The 13,749-nt window shown below is 40.2% G+C and overlaps 1 protein-coding gene across 2 annotated transcripts in view; it reads left to right on the forward strand.

Moving 5' to 3' along the window:
• csgalnact1a (chondroitin sulfate N-acetylgalactosaminyltransferase 1a) overlaps nt 1-13,749 on the forward strand; it is a 58,294-nt gene that overhangs the window by 18,516 nt on the left and 26,029 nt on the right. For both annotated transcript variants that reach the window (XM_012879763.3, XM_021307174.2), the window contains 2 exons: nt 612-1,934; nt 9,403-9,619. In XM_012879763.3, coding sequence (XP_012735217.2) covers nt 1,121-1,934; nt 9,403-9,619 — 1,031 coding nt within the window. In that variant the 5' untranslated portion in view covers nt 612-1,120. The remainder of the gene's footprint in view (nt 1-611; nt 1,935-9,402; nt 9,620-13,749) is intronic.

Here is a 13,749-nt window from a genome sequence, read left to right on the forward strand (position 1 = left end):
ACTAGGAAATTTGCAGCTGTACCTGCTGTCTTTACCCTCACAACCAGCTTACTCCCACTGACTCCACATATTTTTGATATACCAAAGGGCTTGCATGATGTGTTTTTAATAAAAATGTCTGATAAAGGGTCTATCTGCAAAATATCGGGAAAACTGTTTTATATGCGTTTTGTTAAAATGGTGTTTTCATGACCTAAAGTACTGTATTTCCCAGCAGCGGAAGTCAAGCATTTTGCAAGTGTTCAGCAACAGGTGGGGTAGGGGCAGCCAGAGAAAACTAAGCACTCCAGCTCTCTGTCTGGTATCTCATTAAAAGGACTTTAAAGTGTAGGAATAACATGAAAGAAAATTGGGAACGTTACTTCATTAAACCCTGACATGCCCTGCGATCAGTAACAGAACCCATGGCTGTGTACACATACAGTACTTCTTTGCTTTCAACCTCATAGTATGACACATATCTAACAACATTGTCGTGGCCCTGAAAGTATGCGTAGTTAGCACTTTTTTGCCACCCTGAGATCAGTCTGTCATTGAGGCTGCGGGGGGATTCTGATTTGTAACGTTTTAAATGTGACGTGACTGTTTCTGTCTCTTGTCTCCTCTGTCAGGAAGCCAAGATGAAAACCCACCACTGACCGCAGAAAGGATTTACGCTCCTGCTAAAACATTACATTTTTATCTCAATGCATCACCCGGCCTCAGCCAGGCTCGTGCGGCTGAATGTTTTTCATTCCCACATAGAGCGAGACAGACATGAAGACGACAGTGTGGACAGAGTGCAGGAGTCGGAGTAAATGCAAACAGATGAGTCGCCTATGAGTGACGGACGACGTCTGGGATGGAGTCCTCCAGCAGACCATGAAGCGGAGTGGCCCAGCAGGAAAAGAGAGAGTTTTCTTCTGTATAAGTATTGACTCATTCGTTTGGGCTGCCGGTGCCAAAACAATTTACCGAAATGGGGATCTGAGAGGCAGTGACCTAATTCAGAATGAGTGATGTCATGCTGATAAGCCGCCCGCCTCCGTACTAAGTGATGGAACATCATCGAAAATGGATTGTTTTGATCGAGGCTGCCGTGTGTGAGGTTACATGATATTTTTTGAAAGTGTGAGTTTTGATGCCACATGCAGTTATGTTGAGGCGCGGACTGCTGACCTGGGTGTCCCGCATCGGGGGTCTGCTGGTGCTCCTCTGCTGCTCCCTCTCCCTCCTCTATCTGATGACGTGCAGCCCCCCACATTCCAACAGCCCTCCGCTGAGTCACGTGTTGCCCCACGCAGGGTCGAATCACCCGAGCCTCGGAGGTCCGGGGCCCGTGATCGGAGCAGGGCCCGCTGGGACCAGAGGAGCTGGAGATATTGCCCAGAGCCGGGGTCCGCCAGCAGCGCATCCCTACCAGGTGCTCCTCCAAGAGCGTGAGGAGCAACACCGCCTCTACATCTCCTCCTTAAAGAAACAGATCGCTCAGCTGAAGGAGGACTTGCAGGAACGCAGTCTGCAGCTGAAGAGAGTGCAGGAGAGCCTGAAGACGGCTGGAAAGGGGCCAGCCGAGGGGCAGGGGGGGGACACTGAATCCCAGGCGGGCGGCTTGGGAGAGGTTCAGGGGGCCAAGAGCCAGCAGTCTGACCTGCAGGAGTACCTTAGAACTCAGTTGTCCAAGGCTGAGGTGACCTCTGGCACCAGGTTGCCCAACGAGTACGCTGTGGTGCCCTTTGAGAGCTTCACCCTGCAACGGGTGTACCAACTGGAAATGGGGCTCACCCGTCATCCTGAGGAGAAACCTGTGAGGAAAGACAAGAGAGACGAGCTGGGAGAGGTGCTGGAGACGGCTCTGCGCAGTCTCAACACTCCCTCGTCACAAAAGGAGAACGGGGGCCCGGCAGAAAAGACTCAAACAAGCAAGGTCTACACGCCATCTGACTTTATAGAAGGTAAGAACATTGCCTCAGAGAATGTTTTATATTCCCTGGCAAAAGGCGTGCCCCATGCACCTTTTCCCAATTTGTCACGATATGACCACAAACATTACTGTAATTGAACCCCATACATTATTTTCCTCCTACTGTGCAGTTATGCAAACATACTATACATAACATATGTATAGTATGTTTGCATAACTGGGAAGTGGGAGGAAAATAAGGCAGGGATTTTAAGTTTTCTTCCAATAACAATCTGAAGAAGGTTGTGCATTTTTGTTTTTGGCTCCCCTGGGCCTATACTTAGTAAAAAAAACGGTATAGGCGTCTTTTGCTGCAAATACAGCCGTGCGTCTTTTAGTTTTTTCCCCCCTCTACTAGCTTTTGCAGATCTGAGACTGAAAAATGTTGCCTGCATTTCTTTGCAAAAAGGCTAGAGTCCAATCGGATTGGCTGGAGAACATTTGTGTACATCACTAGGTCTGGACTTTGACTGGGCCATTCTAACACATGAATATGCTTTGATCTACACCAATCTGCTACAGTCCTGGGTGTATTCTTAGCGTCTATAGTAGTATAAAGTACATGAGTAGTAACTCATCTATCTTCTGACTCCTGACCAGCTTCTCTGCTACCATGTTGGTAGAATTCTCCATTTTCACCTCACTGAAAGAGAAATGACAGAAAACAGCCTTTCCCAGATGGAGCTGAATTAATCTAATACTGAATGTATCAGTATTTGTTATCCACACTCTGCCCAACATTTTCCCAGGGTTCTTCTTTTCCCAGGGTCCATAATCAAAGTGTGTTCTCCTCCTCATGAGGAAACAGTTGTAGACAATCAGCGACCTTGAAGACATGTGCTCTTCCTCCTTCACTCATTAGCATACAACATATTTGTTTCGAATCTCACAATGTCCTGCAAGCCTAAGTACGGCACATAAAGGTGTATTAGCTTCAGCTAGTACACAGAGTAATAGAACATTAATTATTTATGATTGCAATGTATAACAATTCTTAACAATAATTTTTTTTCCAACATACCAGCATACAATACAAAAGCATTGCCTTACTTTTCAGATTTTTTTTCCCGTTAAAAAAACCCCAAAAACTTTTGTGCTGATTCAAAACCCAATAAAACACACCAAAATTTATAGTTTTACAAAGACAAAACAGGAAAGGTTTAAAAGGGTATCACAATTTTTCGAGGCCATTTAACTGCAACGCTTAAACTTTCATATTCAGTGCAAGTTATAATTTAAGTTATTAATGAACGAGTCTTTATAAAAATATTTGTAATATTCTGTTGCTACATTACACTGTTAAGCAAAGTTTAAAACGTATTGAAACCGTGGGATTTCATTTAGCTTTTGCATTGAATATTTAATGCATTTCCATAAATTAAAACCTCTCTTTAGCTGAGTAAGTAGGTTAGTCCGTCTCACAGGCGGCGGCAGCAGCAGCCAGCTCGACACAAATGATAAAGTATAGTCTTTAGATTTTCATCTGAGGCAGCACCCGCTTATTGTAAAAATCCAAACCCCGCATTTGATAAGCATTAAGTTCAGTGTATATTTTAACTACCATATTTTTATGTGTATATATTTTTATATCTATAATTCATCTTATCCTATCATTTGGTCAGAAAGTCAACACAGACTTGTAAAGTTGTTTGGAGAACTAAGAATGAGCTTTAAAAAATGTATTTGCAATGTTGCAGAGCTCCGTATCAGCGGACCCCTGTGGCGCAATAGCCCACAAACTGCAGATTGTATACTCTGCTGTTTTCCTACTGAATCAGTCTCTGAAGCAAAAGGCTGGTAAATTACCTTTTCTCACCGTAAGCTGTATTCTGTGTGGGCAATGTCTCCATCGGTCAACAGACATGGTTGTTTTTAATGCTCCTGCTTCTACAGTGCTGGCTGTGCAGTGCACCCGGAAAGGTGTGGTACAAAGCATGTTCCGCACAGCGTTTTATGATGACGGGGCCAGCAAAACCGAAATCCCTTCCCAGAGATAATTTTTTGACAGATTTTATTTAGCTTTACTCTTTGAATTGTTTGCGCTCAGGAATTTATTTATTTTTTAAGGTCTCTTGCGACATCTTCAGCTCAAACAACACATCACTGCATTTAAAAACAATAATGTTGCTTTAATTAGGGCAGAATGAGTCCTGCAGGAATTGGTTGAGATGAACAGAAGGCTTTTTCCCTTTTTTTAGTTGATGTCTTCAGATGTGCGTGGGCATGGAGCTGTCAGCATATCAGAGTTACACGGAATGATCAATTGCCAAATTGATGCGTGATTAATTTAGTAGAAGGAGAGTTTTAGATTTCACAGTCGATGCAAATGCTTCTTTACTCTTAGATGATCAGCCATTTAGTTAAAGTGTAAATAAGTTTAGAATTTTCCTTATTAGAAATGTCTTAAGTATTTTAGGTCAAATTATCAGGTCACCTTATTTCCTAAGATTAACCTATAGGGGGATTGAGATATAATTCTTGACCTGATTTGACTCTCTGGGGTCTCATCAGGACAGCACTCAGTCAGCAGAAATATGTGCATTAATAGCTTTCATTGTCAGGACACATCTGAGAGCTTTGTTGCTGCAGTCGCAGCTGCTTTCTTGACTGTCACTGCAGGAATTGACATAAAAGACAAGCAGGAAGTTTTCTGTATGTGATGCATCCTGTGAGTTAGGATGCTTTTTTTTCTTTTTTTTAACGTTTTTTTTGTTCACAAACAACAACATCCTTGTCAAACCTCAGTGGCATGTATGGAGTCACTTAAGTGGAAATAGGGGGTCTTGGAGTGTGCCCCGGCATATTTTATTCTGTAAGAACATGGCTCAAGGGCCACAGGACAAGCTGAGTATTAGGAACTGAATACATCCTCGGCCCATCCTGAGCACCATCACACACGTACCACAGGAAATATGTGCTGCTTCAGATCAGATCGCTCAGGATACATCTTAGCGCTAGAACACCGGCGTTTTTTCTGTGCCCTTTTTTTTTTTTCTCTCCTTCCAACCGGCACTGTATATTCCTGGAAGGTCATAAATCTGAGTGTTTGTGCAGAAGCGCTGCCAGGATATCCCCTCAGTTTGCTCAGATCAAAACTGCAGGAAATGAGCACAGCTGCTCTTCATTCAAACTGGAAGCGTGTGTGTGTGCTTGTGTGGGAGGGGGTGTGTCTGCGTGTGCACGCTGCTGTTTAGGCAGGAGGAGTGAGGGCCATTTTACCGATTTCACCATCAAAGTGAGGACCACTTGTACCAAATTGGGAACATTTTGCTGGTCGTAACTTAGTTTTTTGCCAACAGTACGGTTTAGGACTATGGTGTGAATTAAGCTTAGGTTAAGGTTAGGCATACACTGGTAATGGTTAGGTTTTGGGTTATTGTCAGGGTTAGTTTACAGAAAAGGTTGAAAATCAATAAAAGTCAATGAGCCGTCTGTGTTATACTGCAGTTACTTAAAACAGGATTTTACTCTTATTTAAAAAAGCTTTTTAGAAATTGGACCTTTTAAACTGTCTTTACTATCTTTACTAGCAACTAGGCCCATAGTCAGGACTAGTGAAGTTAGCATTACTGCCTGTAAAACATCAGTCCCCTGTATGTATTTCATCATTAGTTGGTAGACTCTCAGCTTAGCTCTGACTACCCAGAGGCCGATTACCTCAATCAAGATAAATTACGGTACATTTTCCGTGAAACTGTTCCTACATTTTAGTCCCTTTATTGAGACGTGCTGGAGTGACTAATTTATTCCGGCTCCATTTCTTTGAGATTGGATTTTTAGCTCCTTCTACAGATTTCCTTAGGTTCAGCTTGGGACTCTGGCTGTTCAACTCCAAAACATTCGTAATTTTTCCTGTAACATGACGTACGTTGATAAAATTAAAAGGCAAATCTTTAATGTGCTAGCAGTTTCAATAACTACAGCTGAAAGAAGGGAAATACATTTTTCTCTCAACTCCATGAAAGACAAATTTAGCTGCTTGGAAATATTTCCCATCACAAAAAAAAAAAAAAAAAAAGCAGACTCCATGATGAGAAAATCATGTCAGAAAAAAATAACTCACTGTAGTAAAGAAAATGTTATCCTTTTATAGTCATAGTAGGAATAGTTGTGGCTTTCTGATTAAAAAAAACACATTTCTATTCAGTTTATTTATATAGCACTAATTCACAACAAATGTGACCTTAAGGCACTTTACAAGATAAAGAGATCTGGTTTATATACAGACATGACCAGTTAATTCAGTCCAATCATGAAGACATTTTCAAAGTCATTTCAGTCCTGTGATCTATTTTTGGTATTTTCATTTAAGGTTATCATTCTGAAAGAACCTCGTGTTTAAACCATACCAATATCTGAGGTTTCCTAAAAGACAGCAACACATCCGAAACCAACATGTTCCATAACAGATATCATTGGACTAATAAAAAAAAAACTGCTTCATTTTTGCAACGTATTTACCTTCCTATTATCTGCTTAGCAGACAGCAAAAACTTCCGGTTTCTTACAGTTTTTGTTATATGCTGGTGATAAAAGTTGTTTTTTAACTTTTTTTGGAATACAGTTTTTGTTCTGCTGACTTCCTTTTTGAACCCCTCAGTGATCCAGAAAATTGCTGGGTCATGTTTACATCCACATTGAAGAGTGTTATTGTCAGCACGACCTGGTAGCACTTATGCATAATTTACAAGCACAAAGTAGACAAATTCCAGTCACCAGCCAATTTGTATCTTTGTGCATTATCATAATAGCCTCTATATTGTCTGGAGGGTAGGACAATGCTCGCTGCTCCTTATGATTTTCTTGCTTCTCTGCTTGCCATATTTTAATTCTCCCTAATGCCCTTTAATTGTATTACATTTTGAACAAGCAGTTCTTATCTAAATTAAAGCCAGCCAAAATGAAGAGACTGGCATCAGTGTTTTCTGGAGATTTAGAGCTGCATTAACAAACTAGTGAGTGGAAACTAAACACAGGCAATAAAGGTTCGCAAAATGAGCCAACTAGCCACTAAGTCCTCGGAAAGAGACAGAAAAGTGCTTATAGGCAGAAGACGGTAAGGGAAGGCTTTTACCCTAAATTGTTCAGCAAATGCACTAAACGAAAGCTCATCATGCCCCTCTGGGAAATGAGGCCCTCTATCACAGGAAGCTGGCCAATTTAACACTATTTAATTCAGGCTGCCATCAGGCTGTCAATCTCAGGCCGTAGAAACCCTTCCATTTGACTGCTCTTTTTAGCCGTCATCATCAAATGAGCCACCATCCGTTACTGGTACTGTCTCCATTCTTTCTTCCAAGATCTGATATTCCTTTTGTTGTTCCACACTCTTACTTTCTATATCGGGTTCACTTCTGTCTGGTCCCACTTCTCGTTTTTGTTCTTTATTAGATTTCCCTTTTTCTCTCTTTGCAAAGTGACCTCACTTCACACTGGCGAGTAAAAAAAAAATGAAATAAAAATCTTCGTAACGGCCGAAAAATTGGGAAAAACAACTTTCCTCTTGGGGCAGCAGCTGACGTAAAGCCTGTAACAAGAATGTTAGTGCAGATGACAAAAATAGCCTCTCTGTCTGAGAGTGCCTTTGTGTTGCCTGTTGTTATGGCTCTTGGCCCAAAAAAAGGGAGAGTGAATGGGTAAATATCTCATGTGTCCTCATTAGCTTTGTACCCTGTAAAAACCAAACATGTCAGTATGACACACGCAGCTGATGCATGAGGCTTTCATCATGATCGCAGTGGTTAAAAAAAAATGCTTTAGTTTTTTATTAGTAAACTTGGTACAAATGGAAATCATATTTGTTTTTTGGTTGCTTATTTCTTTGTTCTAATAATTATTTTTTGTAATAAAACTTAAATCCTTAAATGGTAAGGAAATGCATTTGTGGCTTGAGAAGCAGAGTTAAGTGTGTGACCAACCTGGTGATATGCATGAATGGGAGTTGCTCGGTGATTATCATTGTGAATTGTTCTCCCACACACTAAAGAGGCCCCTTGTTGTTAAATTAATAAATTGCTTTATTTGCAGTATGTCTTGTTTATTCAAACTTTAATCGTGCCATCCGCTAAATGACACAGAAAAGGAGTCAATGGCACAATAAGCCGTTGTGCAGCGCTGTAAGTATCGGCAGGGAGAATTTAGCAAGTGTCTCTTGGGCATAACCCATATCCTCAACTCTGTTAATATTTAGTATTTTAAACCTTGTATTTTGTTAAATGTTGTATTATTGTTCTGTACAAGCATACTGTATGTGCGAACAGGTCTCTCTTATGAATGAGAACTTGTCTTATTGAGACTACCTATATAAACAAAGGTTTAATAACACTGATGAATCATTTGATGAATCACATGTGGGATTATCTGAAGTCAACTAAACAGCCTCTCTAGCGGTATATGATTTATTGCCAAGAAGCATTGTTACAACAAATAAATTACCGTACTGACCAAACATAAATTTCCTCACTTTTTGTGATATTTTTTTTTATGCCACAAAAAAGTTAGTTATCCTGGGACCAATGAAATCTTGTTGTCATATGCTTGTATATTTAAGAAGACTCGAATTCAAAACATATAAGATCTGAAACAGGAGAACTAAAACATACATTGGCAAAAAACAAGAAAAGCAAGATAAATTAAACCAAAACTGAATACAAATCAATATTTTTGTTCTTTCTGTTCTCCCTTTAAGTTTGTATCCCACGTCTAACCTACGTGTTTGCTTTTGTTTCAGTGTACTTCCACTTTGCACTCGAAAAACAAACTGTATTGTTCCCATTAACCTAGACCTAACCGTTTGTTTCTTTCAATACTGAACTGTTTTGCAACATTATGGAGATAAATGGTCATACAAAAGGTGAAATCCCACCTAAATTAACTGGTGCCTCATTCATCTTGGCATTACAGCAAGCAAAGCCTTCTAATAGGTGCTTACAAATGTTTTGCATGTTTCCGCTGGTATTTTGATGATTTATCTTTAGTGATGAGTTCCATGTCTTTGATGTTCGAAGGCGTCTTTGCTTCTCTGTCAGATTCAAGTCAGGACTAAAAACGTTAATATCACTTCCGTCAGAGGAAACGAGTTGATAAAAAGATCTGATTACTTTAAACCTAAATCTGCCAGGGGTATGAATAATGTGGGGTTTTATTGTAGATTTATATTATTAAAAATTGACTTGCATTTTAAATATATAAAAGCAGATTATTTTTTAATTGGTTAAACTAAATGAATTGGAAAAAAGATTTCTATGTTCATCCAAAGGCTGCTATAAGCTTACTATTAATAGTCAAAGGAATATGTTTTCCTTAGCTTTGCAGTTAAGAGTTTTATTGTTCACAATAAGATGAAGAAATGCTAAGATTTTCTCACATCACAAAGCCATAAAGGCCAGTAATGACAAGTAACCTTATCATTGCACTTATGCTTGTTTGATGAGTCCAGCTCTGTATCTTTTCTCCATCAGGGATCACTCGCACAGAGAAGGACAAAGGGACGCTGTACGAGCTGACCTTCAGAGGGGAGGCGAGTCATGAATTCAGACGTTTGGTCCTCTTCCGGCCTTTCGGGCCCCTGCTGAAGGTCAAAAATGAAAGGATGGACACAACCAATGTCCTGATTAACATCATCGTCCCGCTTTCGAGACGAGTGGATAAGTTCAAACAGTTCATGCAGAACTTCCGGTAAGCAAACTTTTTTTATTGGATTCTAACTTTGTATTGCAGAGGCAGTCATAGAAACATCTGAAATTCTTCATAAGATTTTTCATATCTACTGTAATGAGGAAAACGTGATGAGGCTGTGACACTTACTGAAGAGTTAACATTGGGAACTGTTTTCTTCTGTTTTTTTTTTTTTAGGAACAAATGTCAAAATGTAAAATTTATTCTAGGTTTTTATCTGGGAATATATTTGTTGCTTGCAAATATAATGTGAATGCAATAAGAATATGATGCAAGCAGAAATGTTGAAATGTTGATGTCATTTAAGTCAGAAAGCATCTGTGAAATCTACCAAGTTTCCACTTACTATGAAGCTTGAAAAAAAACTTCAAACATTTTTCTGTCAAATAACGCTGATATGCATCTCCAAATACTTCAAATCTAATCATAAAGAGATCTTGGCTTGTATGCATGTAAGAAAACACAATTCTGACCAGCATTTCATCAAATCTAAACACAACAAGCAGTATTGAACAAGTAAGCAAAACGTGCTCGTTTTTGTTCTGCAGCCTGAGATTTATGGTGCTGCCGCCGTTGCTTGCCACACCACTTTTTACATGGCAAACCCTGCTTAGTAGAATGGCCTATTAAAAAGCCCCTCCCCGCCCACAGGGCAGACCTGCAGCGGGTGATGTACAGCATGGCAAAAATGTACTGACTTGAAAGAGTTGCTGTGTAAACACTTTTCCCTCATAAAAGTGCAGTGTGGGAGGTAATGTGTGTCACAGCATGTGTGAATGTTTAGGGATAAATGTTTTTTTAATCAAAAGGGTATTTATTCATAGACTGGGGAAAATATGTTTATTGCGCTGAATGCTAGAAATAACTAGAAGTACATGTCAAAAGATCTCATGAACAGTTTAATAATTTAGTCGCTCATTTCAGAACATGAAACTTAAATATTGTGTAAGTTTATTACACATCCACACACTTTATTTCTTGTGATTTTTATGAATATGACTTACAAATGTCAAAAAGCCAAAGTTCGGTTTCTTGTAGAATTAGAATATTGTGAAAAAGTTATTGCACATTCATAGAAGGTTGGTAAAGAAGAACAAAATGTGGTAAGAAAGGTGCCCCCTCACAACAGAAATAGCTGCAGCCTTGAGAGGATTGTCTAAGCAAAAATCCATTCAGAAATTTGGGCCAGCTGCACAAAAAGTGAGCTGAGGCTTGAGTCGGCGCATCAGATGTCACCACACACAGACAAATCCTACACATGAAGCACAAACGGTGCGTTTAGAACCAAATCTTTCTATCCGTGGCAATAAATAATGGACCATCAGATGCCTGCAACAAAATAAAAATAAAATGGATACAGATACTCATAAAACTGAGGAACCTTTAAACAACAGTTTCTATATTGGCAATAAAATGTTATTCATATAAGTTTTACAATAACTTAATTTCCATGTCCTTCTTGAGAAATGTTTTGCACGCACCTGCATGCCTAGTGGGAAAGCTGCATAATCTACATCATGGTGTGGTTTATTTTTGACAAATCTCCATCAGATACCTGCAGGCATCTCCATCCATTCGATGTTGGCTTGCATATAAGTAGCCAAAATTGACATTATTTGAAAGATGTTTTTTGAAAGTTTTCCTCAGATAGTAGGAATTGTTTTTCATTAATCCAAAATGTAAAGAAAAATAATTAATTGCATGAAACTGGAAAGGTCCTAATAAGAGTGATACTGATCAGTATTGTTGTTGTCGACTTATGGTTTTGTAAACCATCATTTTCAGCAGATTCTAATTTCTGCTTAATAGTTACCAAAACTATGAATCTTCTTTTCATTTAGAGCAGAAGCGACATTTCATCTAGTTTGAGAAAGGGATTGCTGTAAAACAGGGTTTTGCTATAGTTAAACAAAATACAACTTTGTTGAGGAGTTGACCTTTCAGGTTGTCTTTAGCATCTTATATCACTAGCAGTCTGCTTTCTTTCTAAATAGCTTTTTGCAATATTTGTGTGGCCTCTGAAGTTTAGTGGTAGTGATTCTGATATTTGCGCTAGTGGAATATGAGTTGAGTGAAGCCAACTTTTTGGTCATCTATGCCTTGTGGCGCATGTAATTGATGCTGTATTTAAAAGCAAACACTGAAATTACTCAATCTTGAGTTTATGACGATAACTTAAACAACAGGACTAATTTCACTCCGGACAAGATCTGTACCCTACAGGACCTTTGTCTTTCCACAACCTACTTCAACTTCAATGATCACTTTAACGAACAGAAGTATGGTTGTGCTACGGGATCTCCAGTGTCACCTATTGTGGCCAATCTTTACATGGAAGAAATGGAAGAGAGAACCATGGACTCCTTCAGAGAAACACCACCAAGCCTCTGGTTCAGATATGTGGACGACACTTGGGTCAAAATCCAGGCAAAAGGATTAGAAACTTTCACCAGACACATCAACTCAGTGACAACAACATCAAGTTTACAAGGGAGGAGGCCAACGACAACAAGCTACGTGTGAAAGAAATGGAAGCCTCAACATTGAAGTCTACAGGAAACCTACTCACACAGATCAATATCTTCTTTTTGATTCTCACCACTCACTGGAACACAAACTTTCAGTCATCAGAACATTATACCATTGAGCCGAACATGTCCCCACAAGGACAGAAGGGAAGAACAAGGAACAAAAAACACATCAAAGATGGTCTCCAAGCCTGTGAATACCCTAACTGGGCTTTTGTCAAGGATCTTCTCCAAACACAAGATCCCTGTACATTGCAAACCCAACAGGACCCTCAGACAGAGGCTGGTCCATCCTAAGGGCAAAATCCCAAAATCTAAGATGAGCGGAGTGGTGTATGCAGTTCAGTGCAGTGAGGAATGTTCTGATCTTTATATTGGAAAAACCAAACAACCTCTCCACAGACACTCAACACAGGAAAGCTATCCTCCTCAGGACAAGATTCAACCGTCCACCTGCACCTCAAAGACAAAGGACACTCTAATGAGGACCAAAATGTTCACATTTTGGACAGAGAAGACAGATGGTTTGAGAGAGGGGTGAATGAAGCTGTTTACGTAAAGCGAGATAAACCAACCTTAAACATAGGAGGATGACTCAGGTTCCAACTTTCAAAAACTTACAACACAGCGATAGGTTTGATTCCTGCCAATTTCACCCAAATTCTCACCTCCATGCATGTGATCACAACATTCCTCTTGTGAGCCAGGCAGACGATGAGCCTAATGACTCTCCAATGAGAAGAACCTTGCCAGCAGGTCTATAAAACTTAGACCTCCACACTACTCCAGACATTTTGAATCGAGGAAGCTTCCTGGATTGGAAGCAAAATGTCTTCGGCTTCCGAATAAAAGTCCAGTTGTTTTGTTTTTTCACTCAATCTTGAATTAAAAGCTCTAGAATAAAGACATCAATGACAACTGATGATAAATAAAAATGTGTTTGACGTTTTCTTGCCGTATCTACAGCTCATCAACTGAACCCCGTACTTTTGTTTCCAGCATTTTGGATTTTACTAGTATGTTGGCAGACCAACTTCAAGGTGCATTAGTGCCCACCAATGTGTGTAAGCTATAAGAAAAACAAAACTTTAATAGTGTCATGGTTTTCAGATGACGAGCCCACATGCAGATACGAACGGGAGGCAATGCACAGTTTTAAGATTTTTATTAAAGGAAAACAGGCAGGTCTATGGACGGAACTACAGGTGACTCGGCTGGGTCAGAACGTCACGGCTGGAGAGTCTGTAAGAAAGAGCAAGTGAGTTCTTCTGAAATAAGAGCCAGGAAACTTGCTAGGAGTTGCGCTGCTTACCATTAGGTTGGGCGGACCTAACCGGGAAGAAGTAGCGTCAGGAGAACTCTATGTGACTACTCAGATGGAGATAGGTGGCTAGTGGCTGAGGGCGGCAGATGTAGCTGGCGAGGAATCCGAGGCGACCTCATCGGCAGCGGTTGACAGATGGATTGACCAGAGTGAGCACAGAACCAACAGAACCCGGGAAAGGGGATCTCAGGCCTCGCTGGGTAACTTCCAGGAAGTATGAGGGGAGCGCCAGAGCAAAATCTGAGCAGACAGGTCTGCTGGTCTGTTTCTTCGGACGG

The sequence above is a fragment of the Fundulus heteroclitus genome, chromosome 8 (genome assembly GCF_011125445.2).
Source record: "Fundulus heteroclitus isolate FHET01 chromosome 8, MU-UCD_Fhet_4.1, whole genome shotgun sequence".
Lineage (NCBI taxonomy): Eukaryota > Metazoa > Chordata > Actinopteri > Cyprinodontiformes > Fundulidae > Fundulus > Fundulus heteroclitus.